The 14,312-nt window shown below is 41.1% G+C and overlaps 1 protein-coding gene across 5 annotated transcripts in view; it reads left to right on the top strand.

Annotated features, from left to right (window-relative positions):
• ARHGAP35 (Rho GTPase activating protein 35) overlaps window positions 1–14,312 on the top strand; it is a 133,155-nt gene that overhangs the window by 37,675 nt on the left and 81,168 nt on the right. For all 5 annotated transcript variants that reach the window (XR_012006286.1, XR_012006289.1, XM_072773874.1 and 2 more), the window contains exon 2: window positions 10,009–13,885. Coding sequence is in view for 3 of the 5 variants with exons in the window: in XM_072773874.1 (XP_072629975.1) it covers window positions 10,202–13,885 (3,684 nt within the window). In the remaining 2 variants the exon portion in view is untranslated. The remainder of the gene's footprint in view (window positions 1–10,008; window positions 13,886–14,312) is intronic.

The raw sequence follows: 14,312 nt of genomic DNA, 5'->3' as shown, positions 1-14,312 counted from the left end.
TGAATATGAATAATAGACCTAAAAAAAAAAATGGACCTTAGGGCACAAATTAAATTTGTACTGATTCCAGGCTCTTTTGCATGTGTTAATTTGCAAATTGTGTTAATTTTTTTCATCTCCCTTAGACCTCTGTTTCTGGCTTCATTTGAAATAAGGCAAGTGTGTAAGTAAATGTAGAGACCAGAAAGTGGAAAATATGAGTATTGGTCTTGCTAGTGTGAGTCCTAAATTCTTTAATCTGTGGATCCAAATTGTTCATTACTAAAATTTGCTGGATTTAGAAGTTGGTTTTGTTTCTTTGTGAACACTGTCTTTATCTTCAATACAGATGCATTAAGTAAAATAAAACCATTCTTCTTTAAAAATTTTATGCATGTAGTGTGACTTTTGTTACTTCCAGTAGCCGGTTTTAGGACTGGCAATTTATAGAATAATGCAAATGAGTAGTGAGGAATAATTAGAAATAATGGGCTGAAATCCTCATGTCATCTTAGAATGCTACCAAGGGAATAGAAGAGTAAGGCTTACTGTGGACTTGAAAAAAAGCTGACCTATTTTCCCCAATTGACAGAAATGCCTGTTTCTTCAGCACTGTCCTTTGTTTTCAAGGCACATTTGGCTGGACAGTGCCTCATTCTTGCATATTCAGAGAAATTTTTATGGAAACATGGTTTTAAATTTTTTTTTTTTTTTTTTTGCTGAGAAGTTTATAAAAAATGCAGAACACTTGAATAGACCATAAGTGCTCAGAAGCAACTGCTGAAATAATTTTACAGGTTTTTTTTTTTGTTTGTTTTTTTACCATTATAAAACAGTATAAAATTGATTTGATACCAGGAAATTCAAAGGTAAGATTTGGCTGTGTTTTTATTTCTTGGTTTGCTAAGAATCTCCACTTACCACATTAATGGTAAATAGGCTGTGATCCCGAGGCTTATTGGAGTGCATTGGCCTTGGTTTTGCATTTCCTTTGGCTTGGATTATTTTTACAGCTTATCAGAAATCCTGTTTCGTTGTTGTTGTTTTTCTTAGTCTAAGTAACCCAGAGAAATCGTGCTGCATCAGTGAGAAAGATTTCTCAGCCTTGGGTTTTGTCTTTGTTTATTTATAGTTGCTTTGATCAGATAGCTTGATTAGAACTCCAGAGCTACCTGGTAGAAACCTGCTGAGGATAAAGTTTAAGGAAGTTCTTTTGCTGAAAGCAACCCCCTTCATTCACCAGGGGAATCTGATTTCATCCTGTGAATAACTTGGCTTAGAAATTTTATTTCTTTGGGACCTGCTTGTAGAGTTCTGCACACCTCAAAGCATGAGAACTGTGTCAGGATGAAAAGTGGGCTGCTTGCTTTATTCAGTGTGGGCCAGCTAGATGGTAAAGTAGCAGCATAGTTCTGTTTTGTTTTACTGTGGAATTCAGAGATACCTTTACCTGGGCTTGGGGAGAAAATGAATCAAGAGGAATAGGAAGAGAAGTTTGCAAAAATTATAAATGCAGTGGCAAAGAATCTTTCATAGCTGCTCTTCTAAAAGTTACTTTTGGGTCTAAAATATCAGTCCTTTAGAATGACGTTTGATTTTTTTCATCGGGCTCTCTGAAGAGTGCTGTCTATTGGGTTTGCACAGCATATAGTGAGAACTGAATGCCTGTACATACCCAGTGTCCAAGAATAGCCCATCTGTTGCATGAGATTACATGTTTTAAGACCAGATGGTTAAACACTTAAATCAGTCTTTCCAAAGGTCCAGATGACCCATTTCAGAGATTTCCTGTACCCAGAGCCCTGGGGATGTAGCGAGATTTCATTCCACGGCTATGAGGAAATCCTCCTCCTACATTAAACAGAAGTAGGTGTGTGTAGCCTGTACTAGTGGGAGCAACCTCCAGTGCTATTCTAGGTAAATATTTGTTCTTTGGTTCCTTTATAAATCTATGATTTTCTGCCCCCCTGCCCCATTTTATTGTTTGAATTTTGATTGGACTGAATAGAAATAGAATTTGCTATATTCAAATGGAGTTTTCTTTGTTAGATGATCAGCTCCTTAGCCTGTTAGTTTGTTGGATGAGGAATTAAAGTAGTGGTATTACCCACAGTAAATAACATTGGTGAGGTCAAAGATTGTTGTCATACTAGATCCTCACAAGTGAAAATACAGTCTGTTCATAGTCTGAGCCCTGGCCGCCCTTCTCATTTTTCACCTCCCATGCATGAAAATTATTCTAGTTAGTCAGTCCCAGAATGTGTTCGGTGCTTTTCCGTTTGGTCACCATTATTCTTGTCTTTACAACGCCTGGGTCATCTCCAAGCCCTGCTGGTCTTCCATGTAACAATTCACATCTCGCTTCTGCTTTGATGCCTTCCCTTAGCCACCCTAGATCTAAATGATCTCCTCTTCCTTTCTTTGGAACCCAGGAAATGATCTATGCCCTCAGTTGTCTTGTGGCTTCGTTTTTCTTTTTTCTAAGTAAAAATACTATCTGAGGTAAATTATAAGCTTCTCATCAGGAAGGACAGTGATCCATTTCTTCTTTGTTTCTTTGTATTGTGTCAGCTCTATAAATAAGTGATTTGATTGATATGCATAGTTTAGTTCTCAGGTCTAAAGATTAGAGACTAGAGTAATAAAATGGTTAACCCCTCTGAAATACTATGAAGGGAGGAGAGAATTTAGCTGCTCTTGTCACTGGGGCTGTGAAGTGGCTATTTTTCTCTTGCATTTTTTTTTAAGATTTTATTTATTTATTCATCACACACACACACACACACACACACACACACACACACACACACAGACAGGCAGAGAGAGAAGCAGGCTCCTTGCAGGGAGCCCGATGTGGGACTCGATCCCAGATTCTGGGATCACGCCCTGCGCTGAAGGCAGACACTCAACTGCTGAGCCATCCAGGTGTCCCTTCTCTTGTATTTTGTATCAGAGGTTGTGTTATGCTTGTTGGGTTTGATGTAGTCATTTCATAAGGTGCTTCCTCATGTGGTAAAAAGATGAGCAGAATTAAGGGCATTGCTTCACTTTCCAACAGAAATCACAGAGGAAACAAAGACTCCCTCTTGTGTCAGTCACATTCATAAAGTTACATTTCCTGTGTGTAGCTAAATAACCCTGACATATCTTTTGTGTGCATCACTGACTTTTAAGGTTCTGTAAGTTTATCTGGGTTTCACAGATAAATGAATTTGTTGAATAAGGACCTTGGACTTCACTTCCAGCTTTTCTTCCCTGGTTTGTCTAAAGCTTTTCTTTATTTTCTTTATTTTTAAAGTAGACTCTATGCCTGATATGGAGCCCAACGCAGGGCTTGAACTCATGATGCTGAGCTCAAGAGTCAGATGCTTAACCAGCTGAGCCACTCAGGCAGTCTTGTTAAAAGTCTTTTTTTTTTTTTTTTTAAGATTTTATTTATTCGTAAAAGACGCAAAGAGAGAGGCAGAGACCTAGGCAGGCTCCCTGTGGCCTGATGCCGACTCAATCCCAGGACTCCAGGATCACACCTTGAGCCAAAGACAGATGCTCAACCACTGAGCCACCAGGCATGCCTGTCTAAAGCTTTTATTTATTTATTTGTTTGTTTGTTTGTTTGTTTATAGATCTTATTCATGAGGACACAGAGAGAAAGGCAAGAGACACAGGCAGAGGGAGAAGCAGGCTCCATGCACCGGGAGCCCGATGTAGGATTCGATCCCGGGTCTCCAGGATCGCACCCTGGGCCAAAGGCAGGCGCCAAACCACTGCGCCACCCAGGGATCCCTGTCTAAAGCTTTTATTTATTTATTTATTTTTATTTTTATTTTTTTTTGTCTAAAGCTTTTAAAGGAAAAATAAAAACCTTCTGAAAATTCACTCTAACATCTATTAATATAAAAATGGAAACATTTGGGTTTCTAAAGACTACCTTAGATTTTAAAAATCATTTTGTTTTATTTCATCATGCTAAGTGTGTACTTTTTTTTTTTTTTAAGATTTATTTATTTATTTGAGAGGGGGAAAGGGATCATGAGTGTGAAGAGCAGAAGGAGAGGGAGAAAGAATCTCAAGCAGATTCCATGCTGAATGCAGAGCCTGACACACGGTTCGATCTCATGACCCTGAAATCATGACCCTAGTGGAAAAAGAGTTGGATGCTCGGCTGACTGAGCCATCTGGGTGCCCCTATAAGTGTGTAGTCTTTAATCCCTATCCCCTATTTCCCTTATCCCCCACCCACTTCCTCTCTGGTAACAATTATTCCTTCTCTAGTTAAAAGTCTGTTTCTTGGTTTGTCTCTCTCTTCTTTTTATTTATTTATTTATTTATTTTTTATTTTTTATTTTTTCTCTCTCTTCTTTTTCCTTTGCTCTTTTGTTTCTTAAATTCCACATATGAATGAGATCATAATGTTATTTATCTTTCTCTGACATATTTTGCTAGCATTATACTCTCTAGCTCTATCCATGTTGTTGCAAATGGCAAGATTTCATTATTTTTTATGGCCGAATGTTATTCCATTATGTATATATACCACATCTTTATCCATTCATCTATTGATGGACACTTGGACTGTTCCATTATTTTTCTTAAAAGATTTTATTTATTTATTTGAGAGAGAGATGGAGAGAGCACGAGTGGGGTGCAGGGAGAGGGAGAAGCAGGCTTCTTGCTGAGGAGAGAACCTGATGACGATGACGATGATGATGATGATGGTGATGTGGGGCTCAAATCCAGGACCCTGGCGTCATGACCTGAGCCAGCGGTAGATGCTTACCCAAGTGAGCCACCCAGGCACCCCAGGTTCCATTATTTTGCAATTGTAAATAATATGTGATAAACATAGGGGTGCATATATCCCTTGAATTGATGTTTTTGTAGTTTTCGGGTAAATATTCCAGTAGTGTGATTGCTAGATTGCAGGGTAGTTCTATGTTTAATTTTTTGAGGAACCTCTGTACTGTTTTCCACAATGGCTACACCAGTTTGCATTCCAACCAGCAGTGTGAGAGGGAGCCTTTTTTTCCACATCCTCACTAACACGTATTGTGTCTTGTGTTTTTGATTTCAGTTAGTCATTCTGACAGGTATGAAGTGATAGCTCATTGTAGTTTTGAAAGACTGTCTTGTTCAAGTTCAGTAGTTCAGTAGACCATAGATTTGTGTTTTCTTGGGACGCCTGGATGGCTCAGTGGTTGAGTGCCTTCTTTGGCTCAGGGCATGAATCCCAGATCCTGAGATCGAGTCTCACATCGGACTCTCTGTGGAGAGCCTGCTTCTCCCTCTGCTTGAGTCTCTGACTCTCTCTGTGTGTCTCTCATGAATAAATAAATAAATCTTTAAAAAAAGATTTGTATTTTCTTCTAACTGGAGCTTTTATATTCCATCCTTCCTCGTTTGTTTGGAAAAATCTATTCCTCTAGAAAAATTCTCCTTTTGGAGTCTTCTCTTACAGGAAAAATGTTTCCCAGTTAGATCCCTCCCTTTTGCTCTTCCTCTCTCCTGTAGATAGGAGTCTTATCATTTACTTATTTACTTAATGCAAACATCTTAACCAGCTGCTGATGGTAATTCATAGCTTTCAAAACTCATTCAGAAATTTAAGGTGTTCAGAAGTATGAAGTATTAAGGAGGTTTAGAAAATGCTCTTTGCTTTGTTAGTTACAGTGCATATTTCCATTCACTTCCTCTATTGGGATTAAGAAAAATACTGGTCACAAGTACTTTACTTCCTTTTTGCTAGCAGCTCCGTATGAAATTATTTCCTTACTTTATTATTATATATCATAGTGGTGTTAGTTTGGTGGTATTCTCTACATGGTTGTTTGAAACCAAATGCATTTTCAGAATTTGTTGACTGTTGTCAGAGGTAGAGACAGTAGCTTCAGTTATAGGTCACAGTGGTGGATCCATATCTTCCAGGGACATTCCAGATCACAGAGCTCAGAAACATTTCCTTCTAGGAGTGTGATGGGAGGGTGAGACTTAACTGACAGAGCTGGTGACAGTATGAACTTAAGCAGTCATAATAGTGCTGGGTCTCAACGGCATTTCTGTGTCCTGCAAAATGTCTACTATCATGGGAATGTTGCCACTTCTTGCCCTGGGTTTTGTAGAGGTGTTAAAAAGAAAATACCCTCCTACCTTCCAGTTGAAGCACTCTTTGGGGAGCTGGTATGGTGGTTAAGCAAGTCAAATAAACAACTCCGGAAGCTTGGTGACAGGTTCTGAAAAAGCTCTCAGTTGTTGGCATTATGTTGTAGTAAGTACAGCATATATTTGTAGAAAAGAACCGAAGATGTTCCTCAAGTATTTCCTTTCTGAAGGAATTCACTTGTGATGTAAAACTACTAAATATTGAGGTTCAGTTTTTCTAATACAACTAGCTAGGTAAAGCTCAAAGATAAAAGTAGTTACTGTTTAAAGAATTCTTTTTCCCCCTCCATTGTAACTCTTCAGTTTTAAAAGGATTAATATTGGCAAATTATCCGAATGGGCATTCAGATTTTGCTGTTTGAGTTGCTTGGTTGCCCACTAAGAACACCGGTTCCTGTCAGATTTAAACCAAAGGTACTGCAAAGTCTTGGACGTGACTTGCCTTCTACTTTCTCTTTCTTTGTGGTCTTGAGATCATTAAATTTAGTGACTCAGCTAATTTTTTTTTACCCACCTCTTAGAAAAGTTGAACGTGTTTGTGACCAAGCACTTAGGGTTATTTCCTTTAAGCCAAGTGTTTGCAGCGTTTTTAGATTTATAACAGTCTTTGTTTACCATGTAATTCAGTCCAATTGAGGAACTAGCAAAACTGCATTATCCAGACATCAAAGACAGGCATGTAAGAAGAGTGTACTCATACCAGGGAACTGATTAGGTTTCTAACAAGTGGAAAGTTACCAGGTGTCCCCAAATTAACCATTCCCATGCCAGCTAATTCTCATTTTTTTGTAGCTTTTTTTAGTTTAGTCAGTTAGGATTCTGGGTTTAAAATACCAGTTGCTGTGTTCTTGAGAGTTGAGAGTATTGTTTTCTTCAGCATCCTTCAGATTGCTGAGACTTTGACTTGAATACTATGTGTTTAAAAAACTGGGGATGGGGGACGCCTGGTGGCAGTTAAGCTCTGCCTGTGATCCCGGGGTCCTGGGATTGAGCCCTGCATCAGGCTCTCTGCTCAGCAGGGAGTCTGGTTCTTCCTCTCCCCTCCTCCCTGCTTGTGCTTGCACACGCTCTCTCCCTCTCTTTCTCATAAATAAATAAACAAATAAAATCAATCTGAAATTTTTTAAAGTACTTTAAAAAACTGGGGAAACTGTTGAATGGAGAATACATTTTAGCTTATTTCAAAGTTGAGCTGCTGTCTTTATTTCTTGAGGTTGAAGAGCAGGTTGGTGTTTTGTTTTCCTGAGATTTCTGTGAAGAATCGATTATTCAACCCACTTTACAGAGAAGAGGTGGAACAATTTGCTAGCTGCATGCAGCAGTCACTGGAAGTGGGACCTATGTCACCAAGTTGCATTTCAAGATTGGTCAAGTAGGTGGCCTTGAGTCCTGCCAGCCCTGGATTGGGGAATTGATAGAGATGGGCTCTGTTATGAGAGCACCCTTGACTTAAACTTCCATCAACATTCACCTGAGACTCTTGTTAAACCTGAGTCTCCTCAGATGTGGAAACAAAATTGTATGTGTGTACTATAAGTAATGTGCAAAAGCATTTTGATTTTGTACAAATCTTTGCTATTTGGTATTTCAGAGGCTGTATGTTAGTTAGCATTTTATAATTTTTCCTAAGTAAGCAATCACCTAGGGAAGTGGAAGTTGAGGAAGGGTTTTTTTTTTTCTCTTTCCCACGGGTGCCTGCTTGTTTCCTGCTGAAGTCTGGAACTTGGCTTCTTTAGGAGCATGCCAGTAGGTTATCTGGAGTTGATTGCTTATAATCGTTGAGATTTCTCTTTTGAAAATGGTCAAACAATTTTTACATACCACATGTAGCCACATTTTGTTTCCATAGAGGGTTTGGCTTTTTGGGTTATCAAAGAAGATATGGATGTTTGGGTGACCTTTTGAGGTTATCATCAGAGGGGACAACTTTCCTCTCCCATTAGTCTTCCCTTCTTCTTAGAATAATTTGTGGTGGTCTGACTTCCTGTGTTGTTTCTTAGGAGACAGGCTCACAAAACATTAAGGTTGTGAAAATGCTGGTTTCCTACCAGGCATGACTGAGATTCAAGAATAAATTGTTCTCTTTATTTTGAATTCTGAGTTATCTTAGGAGACTTCATTTAGCTACAGGTTGACCAATTGCATGGTCTTATTTGCAAGTGTGAATAGATAGCAGTGCAGTATAAACACTAGTAGCCAGAAGTACTTAGGTAGCCAAAGCCTACATATTTCACTTATGTCAACCGGGAAGTTGCAAAAGATATTGTAAGACATTATCATAACATTTCATTACTTCAGCTCTTTAAACTTTATGTCCTGTAAGGTGCCACTTTTCAGCCACATTCTGTGGTTCCCCATAGCCTTTGGGAAAGAATCCAAGCTCCTTGAAAGTGGCTTAATCCGATCTCTGCATACTTGCTAACACATCTCACCCACCTCCTCCCCACACACACTTGAGGAGCAGGGGAAGGAACCCTGCTTCAGGTTTTCCCTGAGATGGAACTTCCTCCAGACGGGCTTTCTTGAATCAGAAGACTGGGTTTGGGGACTCTTTTATATGCTTTCATAGTCATTCACTTACTAATTCCTTCAGTAGTGTATCAAGCGCTGTTTGTCATAGACTGAGGTTACAGAAGTAAAGAAGGGGTGGCCCTTACCCACATAGAACTTATGTTCTTGTCGGGGAAACCACTCCATACTCACACTTTTTTAAAAAAGGTTTTTATTTGGAAATAATCACAAATCTATAGAAAATTGCAAAAATTAAAATAATACAAAGGAGTATCCTGTACAGATAATGCTTGTTAATATTTAACCTCATTTGCATTCTTCCTCTCCATACATACACATGTTCTTTTTTTTCTGGACCAGTCACATACATCATCTTACACCCTGCCCAATTACTTCAGTGTGTATTTCATAAGAGTAGGGCTATTTGCTCACATGTTGGTTATTAACTTCCTAAATTTACATTAATAAAATACTTCTATCTAGTACTCCATTCAAAGTAGGGTGTGCACTACTTCTCCACCCCACCCCCATAATAGAATCTTGCTCATTTTTTGTTTATCTGATGTTTTCTTGTTAACAAGTTAAGGTAATGCATTCTAGGCCATCACACTGGTATCCCCTTGGGGGTACCATATCTGGAGGACCACAGTGTCCTTCTGTCCCTCTTTGGTGGTGATAATTTCCAAAGTGTTAACTCCTTTTCTCTAGTGTATTATTAGTGGGTAGTGGGTTTTTTGTTCCTGTTCCCTTTGAACTAATAAGTAGCATATGAAGAGACACCTCAATTCCATGCAAATATCTTGATCTCATAAAAATCTCCCCCCTAATCTTATCATTGAGCAATGATTCTTTTCTGATCCAGTAGTATGAACTCAAGTTCCTGTTTCTTGCAGTGGGATATAATTCATTCCTGTATTTAATTATCCTGGTGCTCAAACTGCCAGATTTGTCCAGTGGGAGCCCCTTCAAGCTGGCTCCTGTGTCTTTGTGAGGTGCCATATCATTTTTTTCCAAGCACTTTTTTCCTTTCCTGCATTACAGGATGTTCCAGGCTCATCTTGTACCAACTCTGCTCTAGCCCTGGAATCAGCTGCTTGTCCAGGGTGCCCTCAGACCCTTGTTCTAGCACTTAGCACACCACTTGCTTATACATCTTCCTCCATTAGATGTATTGTACCTCCTGAGGGCACATAGATGTCAATCTTACTCTTATATCTTCACTCAGCATAAGGCCTGGCACATTTGATGCTTACTCTTAAGTATTTGTTGAATAATAAAATTGGTTTTTGCTGTATTCAGTGATTATAATTAGATTCCAAAATTACAATGCTGATGGATTTTCTTTTTCTCCCCTCCATCTAGGAAGAAATGTTTACTATTTGGCGATGAGACGTGGTGAAAACTGACCTCGTACTGGTATACAGACACTATGGGACCTGACACCTTAGCTGCGTGGGCAGCTGGCCCCCACTGATGATGTGGGGAAACCATCAGGTCCACTGGAAAACACTAATCTGATCTTGGAAGTGGCTGATTGTGGCAGGATGTGTCGACGATGATGATGGCAAGAAAGCAAGATGTCCGCATTCCCACCTACAACATCAGTGTGGTGGGATTGTCTGGGACCGAGAAGGAGAAGGGCCAGTGCGGCATTGGGAAGTCTTGTCTGTGCAACCGCTTCGTGCGCCCGAGTGCTGATGAGTTTCACTTGGACCATACCTCTGTCCTTAGCACCAGTGACTTTGGTGGGCGAGTGGTCAATAATGACCACTTTCTCTACTGGGGAGAAGTTAGCCGTTCCCTGGAGGATTGTGTGGAATGTAAGATGCACATTGTGGAGCAGACTGAGTTCATTGATGATCAGACTTTTCAACCTCATCGAAGCACGGCCCTGCAGCCCTATATTAAGAGAGCTGCTGCAACCAAGCTCGCATCAGCTGAAAAACTCATGTACTTTTGCACTGACCAGCTGGGGCTGGAGCAGGACTTTGAGCAGAAACAAATGCCAGATGGAAAGCTGCTGATTGATGGTTTTCTTCTTGGTATTGACGTTAGCAGGGGCATGAATAGGAACTTTGATGACCAGCTTAAGTTTGTGTCCAATCTCTACAATCAGCTTGCAAAAACAAAAAAGCCCATAGTGGTGGTCCTGACTAAGTGTGATGAGGGTGTCGAGCGGTACATTAGAGATGCACATACTTTTGCCTTAAGCAAAAAGAACCTCCAGGTTGTGGAGACCTCAGCAAGATCCAATGTAAATGTGGACTTGGCTTTCAGCACCTTAGTGCAACTCATTGATAAAAGTCGGGGAAAGACAAAAATCATTCCTTATTTTGAGGCTCTCAAGCAGCAGAGTCAGCAGATAGCTACAGCAAAAGACAAATATGAGTGGCTGGTGAGTCGCATCGTGAAGAACCACAATGAGAACTGGCTGAGTGTCAGCCGAAAGATGCAGGCCTCTCCTGAGTACCAGGACTACGTCTATCTGGAAGGGACTCAGAAAGCCAAGAAGCTCTTTCTCCAGCACATTCACCGCCTGAAGCATGAGCACATTGAGCGCAGGAGAAAGCTGTACCTGGCAGCCCTTCCATTAGCTTTTGAAGCTCTTATACCCAATCTAGATGAAATAGACCACCTAAGCTGCATAAAAACCAAAAAGCTCTTGGAGACCAAGCCAGAATTCCTGAAGTGGTTTGTTGTGCTCGAAGAAACACCATGGGATGCCACCAGCCACATTGACAACATGGAGAATGAACGGATTCCCTTTGACTTGATGGATACAGTTCCTGCTGAGCAGCTGTACGAGGCCCACTTAGAGAAGCTGCGGAATGAGAGGAAAAGAGCTGAGATGAGAAGGGCATTTAAAGAAAACCTGGAGACCTCTCCCTTCATAACTCCTGGAAAGCCTTGGGAAGAGGCCCGTAGTTTTATTATGAATGAAGATTTCTACCAGTGGCTAGAAGAATCTGTATACATGGATATTTATGGCAAACACCAAAAGCAAATCATAGACAAAGCAAAGGAAGAGTTTCAGGAGCTGCTTTTGGAATATTCAGAATTGTTTTATGAGCTGGAGCTGGATGCTAAGCCCAGCAAGGAGAAGATGGGTGTCATTCAAGATGTTCTGGGGGAGGAACAGCGATTTAAAGCATTACAGAAGCTCCAAGCGGAGCGTGATGCTCTTATCCTGAAACACATTCATTTTGTGTATCACCCAACAAAGGAGACATGCCCTAGCTGCCCAGCTTGTGTGGATGCTAAGATTGAGCACTTGATTAGTTCTCGGTTTATCCGGCCATCTGACCGGAATCAGAAAAATTCACTCTCTGACCCCAACATTGATAGGATCAACTTGGTTATCTTGGGCAAAGATGGCCTCGCACGTGAGTTGGCTAATGAGATTCGAGCTCTCTGTACAAATGATGACAAGTATGTGATAGATGGTAAAATGTATGAGCTTTCCCTGAGGCCAATAGAAGGGAATGTCAGGCTTCCTGTGAACTCCTTCCAAACACCAACGTTTCAGCCCCATGGCTGTCTCTGCCTTTACAATTCAAAGGAATCTCTATCCTATGTGGTAGAGAGTATAGAGAAGAGTAGAGAGTCCACACTTGGCAGGCGAGATAATCATTTAGTCCATCTTCCCCTGACGTTAATCTTGGTTAACAAGAGAGGAGATACCAGTGGAGAGACCCTGCATAGCTTAATACAGCAAGGTCAGCAGATTGCCAGCAAACTGCAGTGTGTCTTTCTTGACCCTGCCTCTGCTGGCATCGGTTATGGACGCAACATTAATGAAAAGCAAATCAGTCAAGTTTTGAAAGGACTCCTGGACTCCAAGCGTAACTTAAACCTGGTCAGTTCTACTGCGAGCATCAAAGATCTGGCTGATGTTGACCTGCGAATTGTCATGTGTCTAATGTGTGGAGATCCTTTCAGTGCAGATGACATACTCTTTCCTGTCCTTCAGTCCCAAACCTGTAAGTCTTCCCATTGTGGAAGCAACAACTCTGTTTTACTTGAACTACCAATCGGACTCCACAAGAAGCGCATTGAACTGTCTATTCTTTCGTACCATTCCTCATTTAGTATCAGAAAAAGCCGGTTGGTCCATGGGTACATTGTTTTTTATTCAGCCAAACGTAAGGCCTCCTTGGCTATGTTACGTGCCTTTCTTTGTGAAGTGCAAGATATTATCCCCATTCAGCTGGTTGCACTCACTGACGGCGCTATAGATGTCCTGGACAATGACTTAAGTCGGGAACAGCTGAGTGAGGGGGAGGAGATTGCTCAAGAGATTGATGGAAGATTCACAAGCATCCCCTGTAGCCAACCCCAGCATAAACTTGAGATCTTCCACCCATTTTTTAAAGATGTGGTGGATAAAAAGAACATAATTGAGGCTACTCATATGTACGATAATGCTGCCGAGGCCTGTAGCACCACGGAAGAAGTGTTTAATTCCCCCCGAGCGGGCTCTCCACTCTGCAACTCAAACCTGCAGGATTCAGAAGAGGATATCGAGCCCCCTTCTTACAGCTTGTTTCGAGAAGACACATCACTGCCCTCTCTGTCCAAAGACCATTCTAAGCTCTCTATGGAACTGGAGGGAAATGATGGGCTGTCTTTCATCATGAGCAATTTTGAGAGTAAACTGAACAACAAAGTACCTCCACCAGTCAAACCAAAGCCTCCTGTCCAATTTGATATTACAAAGGGGGATCTGTCTTATTTAGACCAAGGCCATAGAGATGGACAGAGGAAGTCTGTGTCTTCTAGCACCTGGCTACCTCCGGATGGGTTCGATCCTTCTGATTACGCTGAACCCATGGATGCTGTGGTAAAGCCAAGGAATGAAGAAGAAAACATATACTCAGTGCCCCACGACAGCACCCAAGGCAAAATCATTACCATTCGGAATATCAACAAAGCCCAGTCCAACGGCAGTGGCAATGGCTCTGACAGTGAAATGGACACCAGCTCTCTGGAGCGAGGCCGCAAGGTCTCCATCGTGAGCAAGCCAGTGCTGTACAGGACAAGATGCAGCCGGCTAGGGAGGTTTGCCAGTTACAGAACCAGCTTCAGTGTGGGGAGTGATGATGAGCTGGGGCCCATCCGGAAAAAAGAGGAGGATCAGGCATCTCAAGGTTATAAAGGGGACAATGCTGTCATTCCCTATGAGACAGATGAAGATCCAAGGAGGAGGAATATTCTTCGCAGTCTAAGGAGGAACACTAAGGTAAGAAGCCAGTTTAGGAATGAGTCAGAGCAGTGGCTCGCAGTTTCTCGGTGAGAGCTGATTGATGATGATGATTTTCAAGGACAGCTTATTCTGGTAAAAAAGAAATTGATCTGTGTGTGTATTTATTCTCTGACTTAGCATAAAGTAAGGAGTGTCTCAGATTGCTGCTACTAGCAGCTTACAGGTAGTAAAGACCCTGGATAGACAGCCGGGTTTGAATTGTCTTTGTCTAAAACAATAGTTAGGTAATTACCAAAATGAGCAGATCGTGTAGAACTTGTCGGTATCTGACAAGTTGCCAAGCCAGTGACTATATGCTTGTTCTTCCTTTACGTAAACACCAGAATCTAAAATTGCATGTCAGTCTCTGACTGCTAAACAAACATTTCATCTATACAGCTTGTAAAAGCTCCTGCTTCCCCAC

This window comes from Canis lupus, chromosome 1 (assembly GCF_048164855.1).
Source record: "Canis lupus baileyi chromosome 1, mCanLup2.hap1, whole genome shotgun sequence".
In the NCBI taxonomy this organism is placed as follows: Eukaryota; Metazoa; Chordata; class Mammalia; order Carnivora; family Canidae; genus Canis; species Canis lupus.
The sequence above is the reverse complement of the archived record's forward strand: the minus strand, read 5'-3'. Positions and strand labels throughout refer to the sequence as shown.